This window comes from Lates calcarifer, unplaced genomic scaffold, assembly GCF_001640805.2.
Source record: "Lates calcarifer isolate ASB-BC8 unplaced genomic scaffold, TLL_Latcal_v3 _unitig_903_quiver_1348, whole genome shotgun sequence".
NCBI classification, from domain to species: Eukaryota; Metazoa; Chordata; class Actinopteri; family Centropomidae; genus Lates; species Lates calcarifer.
In genome coordinates this window covers 1-17,814 of record NW_026118084.1, presented here as the reverse complement: position 1 = coordinate 17,814, position 17,814 = coordinate 1, and the positions used below count along the sequence as shown (strand labels likewise).

The 17,814-nt window shown below is 39.8% G+C and overlaps 1 protein-coding gene across 1 annotated transcript; it reads right to left on the bottom strand.

The window, feature by feature from the left end:
• Positions 1-291: 291 nt before the first annotated feature.
• Positions 292-17,733, bottom strand: LOC108880338 (solute carrier family 12 member 2; the record flags this gene model as incomplete). Its single annotated transcript, XM_018671806.2, is given in 7 exon segments — positions 292-5,250; positions 5,586-5,653; positions 6,121-6,256; positions 7,624-7,710; positions 12,097-12,208; positions 16,129-16,251; positions 17,686-17,733. Coding segments are annotated over 7 exon segments (710 nt in total), but the record flags the coding sequence as incomplete, so codon positions are not given.
• Between the last annotated feature and the right edge of the window lie 81 nt (positions 17,734-17,814).

Genomic DNA, 17,814 nt, shown 5'->3' with positions numbered 1-17,814 from the left:
CAAGTCTCCTGCTGCTCCTACAACTCCACTCAACATCTGCTGCTATACTTAGATTCTTAGTGCTATTTCTGGTATTACTGTTACTTGTAATCACTATTTTAACTGTCATTATTACTACTATTACTGATACCAATTCATCACTGTCTCTGAATATATATCTGAATATATCAAAATCTGCATTACACTATGTTCTCCTGCCCCCCACCCCACCCCCCAATTTGGCGCTCTATAAATAAAACTGAATTGAATTGAATTAATATTAATACTGAGCACAAAAGGGGACTTCAAATGTTGACTGATTTCATTTGATTTATTTATTGCAATAAAGATGTACAAAGTATTGGTAATCATAAATGTTAAAATGTTAGAAAAAGCATATCTGTAACTGTTAACAGTACAGTGTATCAAAACATTACTGCTTCAGCCAGCTAGGTTGATTCCATCCACATTTGTGTGAAAGCAGGAGAAAGCAGGTTTGATCTGCTTTTGTCAACATGTCTTGTCTTCAAAAGGCATTGAAAAGATAGGTACAGACTCAAAAAGAGAAAAATACACAATCTGCTAAAATCAAAAGGCAACAAAACAACAGAGGAAACAAAAAATCAACATGCAAATCAACTTACAACTAAAACCAAAATATTAAAGACAGAAAAGAAAAAAAGCAGAGAAAAGTCTAATTTAAAATAAATATCTTTCTCCATGTTGAAATTTGACATAATTTTTCCACTCCCTTAATTTATGTCATCAGACTACAAAGTTTATTTACAGGTTAGTTTTAAATTTGCAGTGTGGACAAGAGGTCCGCCACCATGAGATATTAAGACCAGTTAATGATTTCTGTTACACTATTATCCATCATCATGGCTCAACACATGACAGATGGGGACTGGAGAGGAATGGGGCCTTTGGCAAAAAAATACATACAGTGATTAGGAGATGTCAAATGACATGGTGGCTGACACTGCTGATTGCTGTATGAGTACAGGTGACATTTGGTTTCTTCAGAGAACACAGTATATTATCAGACAGGCTCTATCTAATCTATCTAACAGGACAGAAATCAAGAAAACGAGACACACTAACACTATTATTTGGTTGTAAAATGTTGACAGGAGGTCTTTTGTTTCATTTAATGTGACATATCAAAGACAAGGAGCCCCTCCAGGTCGGACTGATATATTTATATATGTGTATAGATAGGCATATATATGTATGTATGTATGTGTGTTTGTGTGTGTGTGTGTGTGTGTGTGTGTGTGTGTGTGTGTGTGTGTATGTATGTATGTATATATATATATATATATATATATATATATATATATATATATATATATATATATATATATATATATAAAGAGAGAGACAGAGACAGATTTTTTTTTTTTTTTTTTTTGATATACAAATATAGAGTAACCCGTGTTCTTGTTTGTAATGTTGCTCTGTAACAGCAGGGGAGAGTGAGTGCTTCACAGCAGAACAATGACCAGACTTAAAGACTCCCTGATTTTGTTATAGTTCACAATAGTGCCCCCAGATGTCTGAATCTCTTTCTAGCTCATGGATATTTAAAAACCTTTTCAGTCCTAAATGCATATTGAGAACAAATCTGACAGTATGTACAGCATGTGCTATATATATATGAAGTGACATATCCTATTGATTTAGCAAGTAGAATAAAAGAAAACAACATACTCTACTACTTTGTACTAATAAGAAGTAACACTGTTGACAAACTGACTTGCAAACTGTCACATGGGAATACAACTGCTAATTAAAGTGGCACTGCAGTGATTTCCTGTTGTAAATTTGGGTGAGACTAATGGCTGAAGCAGCAGAGGTAGAAATTTGGACTTTTAGTGTGCTCTTTGTAACACTATTCACAACCCAGGTCAAAAGGAATGGGTAGGGACGAATGGATGTGAAAGGACTCTATAAACTCTGGGTCTCTTTAGGTTGATCACATTTTGGATCAGGTTTAATTGTGCTCTGGGCTATTTTGGACTTGGTCTCTTCTTTTGAAACATTAATTTTGCCAGTCCAACCCAGATTGGGTCCAAACCTGATCTGACCTCATAAACACTAACTGCTGCAAAGACATTTTGGCTTTGGTGGGAGGAGGGGCACTTTTGTTTGCTGTAACTGAACCAGGTATGGTCTTTGACTGTGCCTTCAAAGTTTAAAAAGGTTCCTCACATACTTGGAAAGTACTCAGGGTCAATATACTGCTGAGCATGAGTGTGTACAGTATATAGTTAATATGTACTGAATGTATATATGAACTCATCAACACAGTGATGAGTAATGGGGTGTAACTGTATGAATCCTAACAGCTCAGTGAACCTGACTAACTACAGTCTATGTAGGAAACAGTTCATATACAAGAGATGAATGAAAGGAGACTATGTATGCTACTTACTAGTCATAGTGTTCATTATTATACAGTACATTCAACTAACCTAAGCTTCGTGTCACATTCCTCTTTTGAAATTGCATACAGTAAAAGACAGAATACATGAGCGTAACTAGCTAAATGCTCAAACTGCTTGTTTCTGGGGGAAACAGATAGAAAAGCCAAATACATCCAAATAAAGAGAACCCTGTTTTATTCTATTAGTTTTGTGGCAGTTTCTGATCTGTATCAATGATCCCCAGTGGCCATAACAGACCTTTTGTTCTGAACTGTGTTGCAGTGTAGGTCCAGGTTCACTTTCTTGTTAACTACTGACACAAACGGTAGAAATACAGCTTAATCCACAGAGATGCTCAGTTATTTTTTGATGAACTGTTCAGCTGACAAAACATTATCCTACTTTCACCATAGCCCCTGTGGTTATCCACCATTCATTTTTCAGGCCAGTAACTCAAATACAATGTTTATGTTAGCAGCACTTACGCCAACCTTGATTTGTGTTTATGTTGTGTTATCTGTGTTCATTTCATGTTATTGTGTTCCAGCAGTCAGTATAAATACTTTTATGCTGTAACTTCCAGGTCGTCCTTTATTTTAGTAAAGTTTTTCTTTTCTTTTTTCCTGTCGTCACTCAGGATCCAGGATAAGCAGGATTTCTTTTTCCTTGAACTAATGCAGGTGCATCTTTGCCTCACTTTGCACTGCACAGAGAGAATTTGCATCTACTTGCATTTGCATCTTTACCTTGATTTCCTGAACAATGGTGCCACTTCACTTGACATTCACTTTGCATTGAATCTGAATTCACGTCGAAATAAATGTAACTTTACCTCTCCAACAGTAGCTGTTATACCTTCTAACAGCAGAAAGCAGTTTTAATTTAGGATAGTTGTGTGCAGAGCTGTGTGGTTATCTGAAAATAATCTGCACTCTGTGGCCACATGAATATTCCCTATGACCCTGGTAGAGCAGGAAATACATGTGACCTGTTTTACACTCTGTGTCTACAGGCTACAGGCCAGTGTTGTTGAAGGAAAGGACTGGATTAAAGGAAAGAGACTTGCCCAAAGTGCTCCTTAAATGAACTGAGGTGAGTGGATCCTTTCACGTGAAGTAGCAATGGATTTTTATTACAAGCACTTACACAACACAAGCTCTTATGCATAGAGGTATTTCTTTACTCAGCCTTGACACATTCTATCGTCACATTCTTCCTGCCAGCAAGTCATCCAGTGTGAAGCTTGCATGTCATTCATTCTCTGTGCCCATCAAGGCTTTGTGGGAATGGGAGACCAGCAGTCCATCATACAGCCAGACAGGCGTGCATGAGTGCAAAACTAAAGTGGAACATGGTGCTATCTGTTAACTGACCACTTCAGTAGCAGCTCACAGGCCTAGAGTAAGCAACGTAACAGACTAATGCAGGTGCACTATGGGAAGAAAATTAAGATGCACATACAATACAGAAGACAACTGTGCTCAAACACTTTCTCCTAACATTACTAATGGATTGCTATCTGAATTTACCCACACACCATCCAGCCACTATGGCTTATAAGAGAAAGGGAATTCATGACTATTGTTAGTTCTAGAATTAAGGCAAGGTATTAGCTTGTTGGGTAGAGCGATTTCTTCACAGGGGAAGAACCATACATGTGAACACAGAAATACAAAAACTTGTGAAAGAAACTATTTAGTCAGTCAGCATCTACATAGGAGAGTTAGCCTTTCCACCTGAGAAGGCTAATGAAAAACTAGATTCACATATTTTCTGACAAAGAAAAAAAGGAGATCTTAAATTTAAGACCCATGTACATTTTTAGGCACTATGCCTAAAAGAGAAATTGTGTAGCTGAGGATTTCATAAATATTCAACAGCTTTACAAAGGAAGACCCAAAAGTGAATAAAAAATGAAAATGCTATGAGCCAAAATAAACATGTTGATTAGTGTAAAATAGAGAGAAGTGACAGAGAAAGTCTTTATGCAATCGAGTGGACACCCTCCGGTAAACTCATGCAATCCACTCGCATAAATACAATGCTCCAACTAGAAGGAATCACATTAAAAACTCAGTAAAACTAACTATTATCCACTAACATTATAGGTTATATTGTCAATCTGGATAGAGATTAGAATTATTTCATCTGATTTAACTGGAAGGCACATCCATAAGGCTCCAGGAGGTGTTGCAAAGCATTCTGCATGGTTCTCTCCCAGTATTTAAGGAAAACAACAGGATGATTATTGCTGCATCTCTAATGCAACAACTGGTCCAATTAATTTCTTTTCTTCAGTATGACATCAAGAGATTCCATATCATGACAACAACAACGTGAACATTGTGCATCTAGAGCCTGAGAGAAATTAACATTGACAAAAAGAATCTAGAGCTACAAGAGAGAAATCCAGACATCTTGAAATAAACAGACAGAGAGGAGCAGAGTGGGCAACCTCACAACCTCCACCCACCCCAACCCTGTTGTTCTCCATCACTTGTAGAGCAATTAATCATCTCAACCAATATGTCTTCCTTCATCTCTATTCATTTTGCCAGCGTTGTGTTTTTACCATCTCTGAAGTGTATGATGTGGTGCACCTTTAGGTGTGGACTGAAACTGGGATGTGTGTGTGTGTGTGTGTCTGCTCCCAGAGGCAGAACGGGATGTGATACTTAAAAACTTGATTTTCTTCTGTGTGTGTGTTTAGGAGTAGAAGGTGAGGACACTCTGGTGGTTGCCGCGCACCAGGAGGATGGGCGGCAGGTCCTTGGACAGTGCCTCCAGCCACGCCATGTAGAGAGCGCTGGACACTGCGCCCTTCCTGGCCAAGGGCAGGCTCCTGCAGAGGGGGAGAGGAAGCATGACAGAGGAAAGACAATCATCAGAACGGCAGGTTTCACTGTAGCAGCGGTCCCATACACCAGGTTCAGCACTGACACCAAACTCTTCATCACATGTCATTCTTTAGTCCATCTGTCTTTTCAAATCTCTTTACAACTCTCCACAGCAGAGGAGCAGGATGCTGATGCAGTCCATTAACACAGAGGCAACCATCAACGTAGGATCAACGTGTTTTGAAAAATGACACGTCAGCAGAACACATTACTTACACACACACACACACACACACACACACACACACACACACACACACACACACACACAGCAGCTTACATGACAATGAGGTTGGCTGTGCTCGAGTGCTCCTTCAGCAGCTCGTTGAGTCTGATCTGACGATTAGTCTGAGGAGTGAAACAAACAAACACACAGTAAAACACTCAGCTATCAGCTTATCAGATAATTATCACAAGCTGCCTCAGCGCTGACTCGGGAGTCAGCAGCACAGCTCCTATAGTCCTACACTGAACTCTGTCTACTCTAACTGCTGATAGAAGCAGTTACCCTTACATTTTCTTGTGCTGCAGAGGCTTTGGAAGGTGTAATCATGTAGAACTTTGCTCTGCTTACTTTCAGAGCCATCCACAACCTTCATTTTTACCCCCATTTTTATCTGACCTCCTACACATCGCCACCCTGTCCTGTTCCCTCAGATCTTGATTATTGTATATTGTACAGTGTCCTTGAGTGTTCAGAAAGGCGCTTATAAATAAAATATATTATTATTATTATTATTATAGTTACACTGACAAAGAGTTTAAATGTCTGAAATTAAAACACACAGATGACAGAGTGAGGAGGGAGTACTGACCTTGGCGCGGTACAGCTCCAACTCGTTGTCGGTGATCCTCCAGGGTTCACTGTTCTTTAGCCTCTCAGCAGCCTCCTGCTCCATGTCGTCTTCCTTCAGCCGATACGGCTCAATCATCTCCTCAAAGGCCACCATGCTGCACAATAACAACATCATGATTAAAACTGGGTGGCAGAATGTTTGGATTCTAACAGTTTGAGATTTAAATCATATTTGAGTCTTATTTTTGCTTCTATTAATTGTGACAGTGTTAAGACATCCATTAGTCAGATCATCAGACAGGAGAGTGAACAGAGGGTCAAAGCTGAAGCAGGAAGTGTCTGTGAAGCCTGTGGTGGATGTGATTGGACTGCTCTCTCCAACCTGCCTGACTTTCTGTTCCTCACTGGTTTTTACTGATGTCACTGTGACAATACTTTAGTGAGCACAATGTTATTATCAATGATAGAAATGTAATTGTAATTAGGAGGAATTATATTTACGGCAAAACCACTGTGATGGATCCATATGAAGAAATGTTATGTTTAAAATGTAGAGTACATGCCACCATGTGGAGAAGCGGAGATGCATCTGAGTTCAGGTTGTGCAGCCAGTATTCAGCCTTCATGTCTTTACACAGACAGACCACAAGAGGATGATAGTAACTCACTCTGACCAACACATTGTCTCTCTTCACCTCTGCAGGCTGATAGTAATGTTGGGGGTAATGTTGGGTAATGTTGGACACAGTGGTGATAGATGCTGAGACGTACACATCATATATCACATATAGATCTGCTGTACATCAATCTGTGTGATTAAAAGCAGTAAAGGAAATGTTATTTCTGCTCTTACAGTCATCATGGTTACAGTAACATTTCACTCAGCAGCTCCACAGCTGAGGAATGACCAGGAAAGTTTCAAACTAATCCACAGTTTTCAATCCATTCCCCATTTCTGGATGTGAATCCAACAGTCAGACCAGACATCCATAACAACTCCTGCAGAGCATACATGTCTGCATATGATTGTTTTCACCTCCAAATGAGTGGCTACTGTCATGAATTTCAACTGGTGGGTTGTTGACATCTGTGTGGCCATGACTCAGTGATCTGGGCCTTTGTTAGTGACAGATGTGTTCCCACATTGATGCAGCTGCTCACCTGTCTCACCAAACAGGAATTAACTCCAAAACAGTCAAAACAATGACAAACTACAAGCAGTTGAAATTAGTTTTCAGCAGAGTGATGAAATAACTCTGTGACTATACTGACCGAGTCAGATCATTACACTGAGTTTATTATCTAAGACTTTACAGCACAGATTATTTCACCCCCTCCATATGTTCTTTTTATCTGGACCAGCTTTTATTTTAGAGTCTACATAAATGATTCCATGTCCAGTGGAACATGGATGGTGAGTAAAAGGTTACTTTAATGAAAAGGAATGATGGTTCAAACTGTGAGAACACGACTCAGCTGGTAGTAAGCCTTTTCTCTTTGAGGTTTATTGAAGAGGTCTTACTGCTCCTTCTTGGGCTTGGTGTTGATGTCTCCCAGCACGGTGATGTCTGAGAAGTCTATCCGGAACTTGCTCAGGAGAGTGGCCATCCTGCACACAAAGCAAAAACAATAATATTGTAAAACCAGAAACACATTTTCCATCAGAGCAGCTGTGAACAGAGATAACAGCACTGAGTCACACTGACGGCCACGAGAAGCTGCTTTAGATGGGCTTTCTGAAGGTAGGACAGGGTTTACTGAGAGACCTGAGGCATTCTGTGTATGAGAGTCATTTCCTTTGTCTTCTACTTCAAAGAGGCTGAATACCTGAAAGCACCATCTGTCACATATGGACAGCCTTATACCTCTGCATGTTCCAGCTGTTTATGTTGCGTTGTTTTCACACTATAGTCATATCCTCCATACCAATACTCATCTTATCCTGCATGGTGCCTTCAGAGGGGCTCCAGAGCTACATGTGTGTCTAAACAGGATGAGTTCAGACACAGGACTGAGCAGTAGGTCACTCATGAGGCCAGCACACACTTGTCTGCATCACTGCAGACATGCAAAAAAAAACACTGGAAAATAAACTTGAAGCATAGTAATATGCTTTAGGTTGTGTTTGGGACACAACCTAAACTTATTATTTATTATAATAGGAGTGCAACTGTAGTGGATAGGTCAGATGACTGCTAACACCAACCTAATTTTATCCAACAAAAGGAGTTAGAAGAATCCCTTACCCTGTTAATATTTATTAAAAATAGGAGTGCAACTGTAGTGGAAATGTTCTGCACTGATAATAGGTCAGATGACTGTGAGTAATGTCAAAGGTGACAGTTGTGACAAACTACAGAGCACTAGTTCCCTCAGTTCCCTCAGCTCTATAGAACTTTTTTACCTCTTCTAGCTCATTGTTTTGGTTTTACTATTGCACCTCTAATGACAGGTTCGCAGCAGCAGCTGTTTTCACAGTAAAAACTCAAACAAACAAACGCACTGTCCACAACCTTTTCATCATTCAACAGTTGATACAGTCAGTGAGCAGCTGGTGAACACAGTGGAACATTCAGCAGCTAAAGAGGCAGAGATTTCTTTCTGGAGGTGGTGGAGACCAAACCTGGAGCAGTGTTGGTGTCCAACAGAAATGTAACTTTCTACCAAAGAAACACTCACAACAAAAACTATTGACAGTAATTTTTGTAGAGATTTGTGTGTGTGTGCGTGTATATGTGTGCGTGTATGTGTAATTTGGTTGAACTAACTCTTCTGAATTAGTTGAAAGAACCATCAGTCAAAAACAATGGGAGTGAAAACAATCTATTTCAATAAAGACACACTACAATCTACAGTCTACTTATAATAAAAACACAGTTGTGTGAATCTGCAAGTTTCACAGGGAAACACTGAGAGGTCAGATTTCAAAGTGAACACAGAGCTGTGTGCGTTTACACAGAGATAAAAGGCTTGGCTGCTAGCACCAAGCTAATTTTATCCAACAAAAGGAGGCAGGAGGCAGCTGTAGGGGACAATGAGAGACAGGAGAGAGAAAGCGGGAGAGGGAGAGAGAGAGAGAATAAAAGAGGACAAGAGTAAGAGCAGCAGAAGGTGACAGATGTCTTTGTGCTGAAAACTAATTTTGTCATGAAGGTTCAGGTTTATGCAGATAAAGATAATATTTGAATTTGGTTAGCTTTGTATAAACACCGACAGTAGAGAGAAACAGCCAGCCCACCTCTGTCTAAATTAAAAAATGACACCTTCGGCACCTTGGAAACTCACAGACTGACATGCTGGATTTCATTTTACCCTGTACTAGGGCTGAGTGATATCGATATATATCACGATATAAATCAAATCACTATTTCTGTCAAAGTTAAAAGTTCCTTTTTACTCCTAAGTGTGATGTATAAGGTCAATTTTAGGGCTACCTTCTAAATGTTGACTATGTGATGTATTAGTCGGGAAGATCCTGATTCAATTCATGTCAGAATGTCAGTGGACGAGTTGTTGTTGCTGTCATTTTCTCTTTTATCTTGCTCCTACTCCTGACATACAGGTGTGCAGGGCTGCAGAATCCAAAATATTAGCACGTGTATTTAGTCTTGCGCTGTGTGCTGTGTGTATCAACCTAACCTGACGCGCCGCTAACTCTGTTGCAGCCTAATGATCGGTTCGGCACGACGCTATTCTCACGCTTATGTCTGTCGTGTACTGTCTGTCAAAACACAGGTGGAATGAGTATCAACGTTGTTATCAACCACGATCATGTCATGTTAATGTTATCATTATCATTTTATCGCCCAGCCCTACCCTGTACACAAACAATTTGTGGTTTTAGTGGACATGAAGCAGTTAACTATGACTATACTGTATGCAGTGTCACTAAGTAACATCACAGTGAGGTGGTCAGGTTTGGCCTCAGCGTGACTGAACTGTAGAGAGCCCAGACAGCTGGACAGAGGTACTGAGTGGACTGTTGTTTTCACTTCTCGGTTCATTCACATATGACACAGACAAGACAAAACATGTTGATAATCAGAAAGCTTTAGAGATGGTGATGGGTGTATTTTTGAACTTGAGCCAGGCTAGCTGTTTCCCCCTGCTTCCAGCCTTCATGCTAAGCTCAGCCAATCAAGCCCTGACTCCAGCTCTCTACTGTACACACACTTGAGACTGATATCAATGTTCTCATCTTATTCACAGAGAGAAACTTTTCATTTAATATTAATTGTTAACAAACACAGAAACTACTGTCTGAGGAGGCTTAAAGAGAGTTTCAATACAAGAGACTGGTGGAGGAAAAGGTGCTTATAAGTTATACAACTAACAGGGTAATGAGGTCTGATGAGAAAAGCTTCTCTTCTCTCCTACAATAACAAGGAAATTAGTGTTTCTGGTCAAACTCTAATGGCTGTGATGATGGCGTAGTCCACCAGGAACCTCACAGCAGACAGGATGTTCACATCATGTGCTGTTGTTCTCAACACTGTCTATTTTGCAGCTTCCTGTTAAAGACCATACTGGTGGCTTATTACTGTTTTCAATCACTAACCACAAAGTGTAATTTACATTATTGATGACCACTCTCAACAAGTCATCACATTTTAGATTAATTTCTTTCTATCCAGGCTGACAGTAGTCTCAGTTCATTTCTGTAGGAGAGAAATCAGTCTGAAAAATTGTCAAAGTAGCCCTCTCATGGCCTGCTAATGTTTAGTCAAATTCCCAAGGTTAATTATGAGTCTGGAAACAGCTTGGAAATTTAAAATTTAACTACATGTACTCATGAAAACCAGCAGAGTGGTCCTTTAGTTTGGTGACCTTATTAAATAGGCATTAAGTTAGTTTCTGAACCAGACTAACAGGCTGGAGGTTTTGAATTTGATTATTAAAGAGTCACCTGATTTTTTTGTATTTCTTAGGAATTGGGGGAAAATCAATTCTTAGATGCATGGCGATGTGGTGGTTCTGAATTGATTCACAAATCTCAAAAACTGATTGTGTGATTTTGAAGTGTTAACTGATAGCGTAAAGTTAGTGTGGGGGTTGGCAACCCGTGGCTCTGGAGCCACATGTGGCTTATTAGTCCCTGTGCAATGGCTGTGGCAAAAAATTATTATAATATTAATATTATTTGGAAATAAATAATGTTTCATTTTTAGCATTTAATTTACACCGATTTATTTTTGCACAGTGGAGAATCTTTCAAAGAGAACAGCACTTATCTTGGAGCACAGAGCGAGGCAGGGCAGAGTTACTTGATTCTGTTGTCTGCTCTGATACTCTCAGCTCCAGTGTCAAGTGAGCTCTGTCTGCTGAGAGCTTCATTCCCATTGCTGGAATGCACACAGGTGAAGCTGAAACTACCAGTGATACGGCAAGTGAAAATGGGCTGACAATGGCAGCACCCCAGAAGGAGAAACACTGTGGTGCAATAGAATAAAACTTTATGTCAATTTATTCCGCCAACAGAAAATTATTGTTGCCACTATAGTATTATCTCACTGAGGCAAGAAGGGGAGAAAAAGAAGAGAAAAAGAGAGAGAAAGGTAGATTTTGCTCTATGTCCTGTGTGTACCAAAGACACCAACCAAACTGTCACCGTGGCTGATCTCACATCTGAAAACTACACCAATGGCAGCCAAATTAATTTCTAACTACACTTCTCATTTCTAAATGCTATAATACAAACGTGTGCTAAAACAGCACCAGCAGAGCACAATGTATGCCTGCTTCTATATTACAACGCCATCTCATGTCTGCTCCACCACCATCCGTACACATGCTGGGCAGAATGATAGTCATAGTAAGAGTGGTATACAGGAGCAGCAGGGCTGCTGTAGAGCTTCAACCTGTTCTCAACCAACATGATAAAAAAAAGCTCTTAATGTTTAATAAGAAGAATAATCATCATCAGCAGTAGCAGTAGAAGCTGTTGTGTTCATCTTCAGACTTGACACAGTGGATAAGGAGAATGTGCAGTACTCACGCTCGGCGGTCGTGATCGATCCTGTTGATCTTGCCCCCAATGAAGACACGGATCTTGCAGTCCTTCCACCTCTTCTTGTTGGTGAGCAAGTAGGGGATCAGCAGGGTCAGACCTGGACCAGACACGTGGTCAAAAGGTGATCAACACAGAGCTTCCATAACGGAAACATTCAACATCTGCTGTGTTCCAGTTGGTGGGAGTTACAGTCACAACATCAGGGCTTCACAGTCTCTACAGACTCTCTTTACATGTGTGCAAAGGCTTTTGTCCCATTTTCTCTTGTTATTTCTCAAAACAGACTAACTTGTTGGGAGGATAATGGATAATAGGAAAAACATGAAGAGGAGATTTTAGCCTGGGAAACCCTCTCCACACGCTCCATGATCAACCAGCAGGAGTCACTGCTGCAGCAGCTCAGACATAAGCCTCAGAAGCTTCCATCCACAAACACTGTGTATGTTTATACAGCGAGATTTGCAGGTAAAAGATTTAAACAAAATTTTAAATACTCCAAATATCATGACAAATAATTTTCGGCCACAAACATTTATAGTGGAAGGAAAAAGTCAGAGAAGCCTTTATCTGTTAAAATGTGTGCAGATCTTCATCTAAGTGACAGGAGTTAACAAACCTGGAGTCCAGTCAATAAAACCAAACTGGAGGTGTGTGTTAGAGCTGCTTTGCTTCATCTCAGAGAGTTTAGATATTCATCAGTCCACAATCAGACAAACTGTCTGTAAATGGAGATGATTTAGTTCTGTGGCTGCTCTCTCTAGAAGAGGACATCCAGCTAAGGGGACTCCAAAGACACAGAATGATCAGTGATGTAAAGAAGAAGCTCAGAGTCACAGCTAAATGCTTGAAGGAATCACAGCTGGTTAACGTCTCTGTTCATCAGTCAACCATACACACATCATGGAGCATGGAGTCCAGGACACCACAGAGGAAGCTGCTGCTTCCAAAAACCATCACTGCATCTGAAGTTTGACTCTTCAAAACACTACTGGTAAAAATGGACTGATGAAGCTGAGGTTGAATTGTTTGGTAAATATTTATCACCACTTTTCTGTAATATAAACTGCAAATATATTTTTATTAGAGTTTTTATGCTGCCCTTCTGCACTTCAATTTTTATCCTTTTGTGCTTCTTTTATATAATATATATATATATATTTTATCTTTTGTCTATTCTTCACTCTTGTTTTGTTCTTGCTGCTGTAACAAGTGAATTTCCCACAAGTGGGATAAATAAAGTCTATCTTATCTTAACATGCAGCTCTACATTTGGTGTAAAAAGAATACGAGAAAACGATAATGTCAGGGTGTGTGTCCACCATCTGAAGATCAGCAGGACAATGAGCCTGAACATCAGAGTCAATTTGCTACAGTCTTCAGACAAAGTGGAGTCAGAGCCAAGACCTGAACCCAACAGAGCTGCTGTGGAATGAGCTCTGAGAGACATTTACACCACACATCCTGAGAATATGCTCCTGGAGGAGCTGGACTGAGGTTTCTGCTGCCAAAAGAGCTTCAACCACTTCTCACTTCACTGACTTTTTCCATCAGCACTGTGGATGTTTAATGGGTGTGTTCAGTAAAGACTTGAAAGATTAGAATTGTTTGTGTGTTACCATCTTGTGTTTGTCTGTAGTTGTGACACATTTTATGACCAGTTAATGCAGAAAACCAGGTCATTCAAAGGCTTCACTGACTACCACTGTAAACTGCCATCCAGTCAGTTACTCTGCTGTCAGTAGTGTAGGCTGACATGATGACAATGACTCAGATTTGAAGTGTCACATGTTACAGTGTCTTCATCATGAGCCATGCCTCTGGCCTTTATCACATACTTAGACCTTGCTGGGCTGAGAGAAATCCAGTCATACTGACATGTTACAGATGTGGACACATTTGTTGGTACCCTTCCATGAGAAAGAAGAACCCACAGCTATCTCTGAAATAATTTGAAACTGACAAAAATGAATGGCATCATTCATTGTTTATTCCATGTTTAACACAAATCAGACATTGGTTTTGAGTTTTGATTCAACTGAATATTTTAGATAATAAACCTAAATGAAAATGGCATAGACAAAAAAGATGATAGCCTTAACTTTATATTTTGTTGCACACTGCATTTTTCAGATCTTTCCATAGATGTTCAAGAGGATTAAGATCAGGGCTCATAAAGGACCATTTAAGAATAGTCCAATGTTTTTTTCAGGCCATTGTTGAGTGCTTTTAGTATTGTGTTTTAGGTCATTATCATGTTGGGGGACCCATGACCTGCAACTGAGGCTGAGCTTTCTGACACTGGGCAGTATGTTTCTCTCCGGAATGCCTTGATACTCTTGAGCCTTCATTGTGCCCCGCACAGATTCAGTCATGTTTTAGAGATGCCTGAATGTCTCACATTAAGTATGGTGGTCTTTTCTTTTAAGGCTTAATTTTTCAGTCTGAGAAAATGAAGTTGATGTGACTTGCCAAAATCTCCAGTTTTGTTTCATCAGTTCAAAGGACATTATCCCAGAAAATTTGGAGTTCAGCTTGAATGTCTTTGGATGTTTTCCTTCTCTCTTTGTCTACCAACCACACTATCTTTCTGATCACCCTGAGGTTGCATTTCTTCTTGCAGCCACATCCTGGGAGGCTGACTACAGTCCCATAGACCCTATACTTTTTAACAATATTTGCAATTTTAGTCACAGAAACATCAAGTTGCTTGGAAATGGTCTTATAGAATTTAGAATTTTCTTTCTGAGCCTCTTAAGTGGGGTTCACACTAAAAGATAATTGGGACGATTATCGGTAAAAGGTGATCAACACAGAGCTTCCATAATGGAAACATTCAACATCTGCTGTGTTCCAGTTGGTGGGAGTTACAGTCACAACATCAGGGCTTCACAGTCTCTACAGACTCTCTTTACAGGTGTGCAAAGGCTTTTGTCCCATTTTCTCTTGTTATTTCTCAAAACAGACTAACTTGTTGGGAGGATAATGGATAATAGGAAAAACATGAAGAGGAGTTTTTAGCCTGGGAAACCCTCTCCACATGCTCCATGATCAACCAGCAGGAGTCACTGCTGCAGCAGCTCAGACATAAGCCTCAGAAGCTTCCATCCACAAACACTGTGAGCCTGAACTTCTGAGCCTCTTAAGTGGGGTTCACACTAAAAGATAATTGGGACAATTATCGGCCTGAATCCCCCCTCCTGATCAAAGTCAGCAAAGGCCCAATTATTTGATGGTTAGATTTGATGGTAGATTATCTTGCTGTATTTTCCTGTTGTGTGAGGTGTGTTCAGAGTGATTTTACCCTCCCTGATCTGCTCCGAAGACCACTGGAGCAGCCCTGATAAATATTAAACGTGTTCATATTTACGATTATGAATATCCTGTTGTGGGAAGAACACAGAGGAGAGCCGAGCATGCACTCTGTGGATTGTTCCACAGTTACATTTAAAATCTTTTTTAGGGGTACCAACAAAACTGTCCAGGCTAGTTTTAGTATATCTTGGTGAAATAAACGATAAATCATTTCTTTTCACAATTTTATCAGTTTTCTCTATCAAATACTATAGGCATGCAAGAATGTATGAGACGATTGCTTTTAATTTAATCATTTTTCAAGAGGAATGAAACATTGCTTCAAAAAGCTGTAAGGGTACCAACAAATTTGTCTGTATCTGTATCATGTCGACTCCACTCTTCAACACATTACTGACAGACTGAACCTTTCTAACAGCTGTGAACTGTAATGCCTGTCCATGTACATCTGACACAATTACTTATGTTTCTGAATTTTCATGTTAAAATTGATTCATATTGACTTTTCAGAGATAGGACACTGAATTGATGTTCATGCACAACATAAAAATGCATTAACTACCAACACGATTCTGTTACTGTGGTAAGCAGACAGTGATGCCTTACAAACATTTCTGAAAAATACAAGCTCTGTGTGTACAGCGCATACATCCAGCACAGGACTAATATCCAACAAACTGACCTATCTCTTTCTCCCAGACTTACCTCCATCATCAAACAGCCACCACACATCAACTGTGCCCTTCCCTTGTTTCCTCTGGAACTGCTGGCTGGCCTCCAGCAGCCTCTGGTCAGACACATTCAGTGGTACAGTCGGACTCCTCTTGTCTGCAAAATGCACGTACACATGTACCACAGCACACCACACACAAACAACACCACCAGAGAAAAATACATTGAGATAAATTGGCAAGATAAAAGTACATCTGCAGGCCTGTCAGGAGTTCTGAGAGTCTGACTTATGTTATTTTGAAAAGGTTTGAACGTGAGCATTTAAATATCAAACAACTCTAATAAAACTAAAAAGACAAGCTACAATCCTACAGCTGTGATCAGTATGTCCCCTGTAGATTTTTTGAATTGTGGATTTTGGGAGGGTTCTTTTCTGTAGGACCTTTCTAGAAGTACCACACCAGCATTTTACTTGTCGGTATTACTTAAAAATCACCAATAATTTAAAGTAGGTAAGGAGAGTAAAAGGCCACAGACTGATAGCTCTGAGGAAATCTTTCAGTGTTTTAGAATGAACATGAACATGAAACCAGGATGTGCAGAAACATTGACTAAAACTAAACATAAGACAAGACTGTGAAGTCTGTCTGAGCCAGCACCTCACCACAACAGAGTGAATTTTCAATGGTAAGTTTGAGAGTAGATGGAGTCCCTAAAGCTCAGACACATTTTTTTTTGTGTAAAAATAAATTGTCTGATGTGATATTATGGTATTTCTATGTCTGCATACTAGCTCATTTCATAATCTATGCAGAGAATAAATTACTGAGATGAAATAAATACGAAATGTTAGAAAGCAGCCTGAGATGAGGTCCTCGTATTAGTGTTCAGTCTCACACCAAATGTTGATATAAGGACTATTTTTCTAAAGTTTAAATGCTTTCTTAATTTGGGCTTAATGAACCACAAGGGAAACACCATCAATACTGAACAGCAAACACACAGGGAGGAGAAAGCTGTGAGAGGCTCAGGATTTAGCTGGAAACATGAAAACAGGAGAGCAGTTTTCATCCTAGAAGAGAGAACTACAGACAAACTGTCACCTTCAGAGAGAGAGAGAGGAAACAGCAGGAGGACATTGAAGACAGTTTGGAGGAAACTGAAATGCTGACACACACTCACAACATTAAATACTCAAGACTTGGACTGTGTTTAAGGCACTATCACATACAATATAGCTTCAGAATCTAGGCTTGATCTACAAGCTGGAGTTAACAGGAAGGCAGGAGGAAGAGAAGAAAAGACAAAATGTTATGCCCTGAAGACAAGTAGCCAGGGGGCCAGAAACACAGGACAGACAGGGAGAGACACAAGACAGAGACAGCAGGGTGCAGGATGGTATGTTAATACAAGAAGAATTCAAAATACTGTGAAAAACGAGGTGATGGAAAGAGAGAGCAGGAGGAAAGGAAAATATGACTTAAGAGGAGAGAAGTAGCACACCAAAGAGAGCAAAAAAGAGATGGAGAAAGACAAAAACAAAGCAGAGAGAGAACATTTTAAGGCAACCCAATAAAGTGGATCTCCTGCCTTTTTTCAACAGGGGCTGAGTTGTAGCTTTGCCATCATCATCGTCATCTGGGAAATTTAAGACAAAAGGAGAGAAAAAAAATCATAATTGAGGTGAAATGCTATTTTGATGTGCTGTCTTCTTACAAC